Below are 2,397 nucleotides of genomic sequence, written 5' to 3' on the forward strand. Positions count from 1 at the left end.
CAGTGTGTGCTTATGATGACAGAAGATTCAAGCAGGAGGCCCTGGAGAGGCACACAGACTTTGAGTGATCCTTAAAGCTATGGGTCATCTCCCTAGAAAAATGCATACATCATAGCATTATTCCAGCACTTTCAGAGGGGCCTGACATCACCTCCGAAGCCCATCTGTGACCCCTAGGAATTCATGGGCCGCATGTCTTTGATCAGGGGTAGATCACTGAAATCCACAGATTATCTGCAAACCTCATTTCGGCTGTGATTGCAAACCTTCCCCCACTATCTCCCTTCCTCAAGGGGGGAAAGAAAAACACTCTTTTATCAGACCAATTTACAGGAAAGTGAATAACCTGATTTTTATTTGCCTTCTATCTTACACCATCACTGTTAATTGTAGTAACCAAAATAAAGGAAATAAAAAAGAAAGTAATAGGTGACTGCTTGGATTCACAAACCAGAAAATCAACACTGAAATCGGAAGACTGATGCTTTCCCTGGTGAACAGGAAGAGAAAAGAATAGCCATATATACCCACTGCCTCGAGTCAACTCCGACTCATAGCAACCCTGTGGGACAAAGTAGAACTGCCTCATAGGGTTTCCAAGGCTGTAAATCTTTACAGTAACAGACTGCCACATCTTTCTGCTGTGGAGCGGCTGGTGGGTTTGAACCATCGACCTTTTGGTTAGCAGCAGAGCACTTAACCACTGTACTGCCAGGGCCTCTCAGAGAAAAGAAATTTTTATTTTTAAGAAAGAGGTTTTTTTTTTTTTTTTGCTTTCTGAAGGATTACACTTTGACAGGCTTTAAATAGATTGGTTTTGTATTTTAGAATTGTATGCATCAGAGAATGATGCAAAAGTGTTTTGGGGGAAGAAGTCTCTTTGATTTTTTAAGTAATTGTAGACTTTTTTCAAACAATAAATCTGATTTATTTCTTGCAACAACTAGTAATTTCATGAATTACACCTTGATTTTACCTAGGAGGGTAAACATGTTTAAACTCCATTCGTACACCCCACCATCTGCTGATACCTAACAGCAAACACGTGAACTCCATGTCGCCCAGCACTTCTCCCTATTTTGACAGTCGTACCACCCCTGTCTCCCAGCCACCCAGGCCAAAAAAGGTTGAGGTTACCAATTGCCTTTTGAATATTGGTATTTTTGTAATCTTATCCCTATTTGTTCCCTGCCATTAATACCACTGAACCCTCTTGATCCTTACCTCTTCATTTTACCTAATCTTCACTGCCATCATGGAGCTTACTGACAAAGGGAACCTGCTAATTTCACCCCAGGCAAATCTGACTTCTGGGCCTGCATTTGGAACCTCCCTGCTTTTCTGCCTTCATAATTATTTTCTTTGTTTATGCAATGAAATAAAAAACAATAAAAAGAAAAAGGCTAAAATGCTGGTTCTGTGATACGAGCATGAAAGGAATTGTGTCCACATCTCTGATAGAAATTAGCTTAGCTGCTTGGATGCGTTATCACACGCAACCACCATTATTGGAAAAGAACCCCGGGACCTGGCACGTAGTTAAGTGCTTGGTGTGTGTAAATGGATGGCTGAGTAAACAACCACGAGGGAATTGCAAGCTGCAGAAATGGACTTGGGGAAGTGGAGAATTCAGTGTGGGGGCCGGTCACACGAGCGCCAGCAGCGTCTCCTGATTACTACCCTACAAAAATCTGCAGAGGATACAGATGAATCCAGTCGGGAGAGCTGGGTTTTAGTTTCCACTCTGGCTCTAAGCGCCTCATTTTACCTATCTATATAACGGGGATCTTGCTATTTTCACTTCCTTCTGTAACAAACTCAAGAAATAATGAGTATAATAAGTGCTTTATAGAAACCAAAAAGTGCTGGAACAAGGTGGGGGAGGCAGCGTTTCAGACAAGCCCTGGTCTGATGATGGGTCCAAGGTAAACCCTCTAGAGCAGCGTTTCTTGAACTTGAACAAGCATTCGGATCTTCTGGGGATCATGTTAAAATGCAGATCCTGAATCATGGCTCTGCAGTGAGGGCTGAAATTCCGCATACCGAACAAGCTTCCAGGTGATGGCGATACTCCTGGTCCGCGGACCACACTCAGAGTAGCATGGGTCTAGAAGAGTCAAACTTGCGCCTAAGGGAGACCAGTGGAGCAGGACTTGGAGGGAGGCAAGGGAGATGCAGCGAATGGGACGAAGGGCAGAAGAAGGGAAGCAGCTAGGAAGGTAGGGGGCCCGGGAAGGTGAGTCCGGGCGAGGACTAGAGATGCCAGGAGGAAGAGGGACGCTGCGAAACCGGAGCGAGGATGCGCGAACCAAAGGCGGGTGCGGCTGCTCCGCGGCTGCGCAGGCTGCGGGGCTGGCGGGCGCGTGCTGGCTGCGGCAGCAGCGCAGTCCCGGCCCC

General features: G+C 45.7%; 1 protein-coding gene across 1 annotated transcript in view; it reads left to right on the plus strand.

Annotated features, from left to right (window-relative positions):
* Positions 1-2,259: 2,259 nt before the first annotated feature.
* Positions 2,260-2,397, plus strand: part of FRRS1L (ferric chelate reductase 1 like) — a 26,689-nt gene continuing 26,551 nt past the window's right edge. The window contains exon 1 of the mRNA XM_004372185.2: positions 2,260-2,386. Coding sequence (XP_004372242.2) covers positions 2,260-2,386 — 127 coding nt within the window. The remainder of the gene's footprint in view (positions 2,387-2,397) is intronic.

The sequence above is a fragment of the Trichechus manatus genome, unplaced genomic scaffold, assembly GCF_000243295.1.
Source record: "Trichechus manatus latirostris isolate Lorelei unplaced genomic scaffold, TriManLat1.0 scaffold00016, whole genome shotgun sequence".
Taxonomy (NCBI): domain Eukaryota; kingdom Metazoa; phylum Chordata; class Mammalia; order Sirenia; family Trichechidae; genus Trichechus; species Trichechus manatus.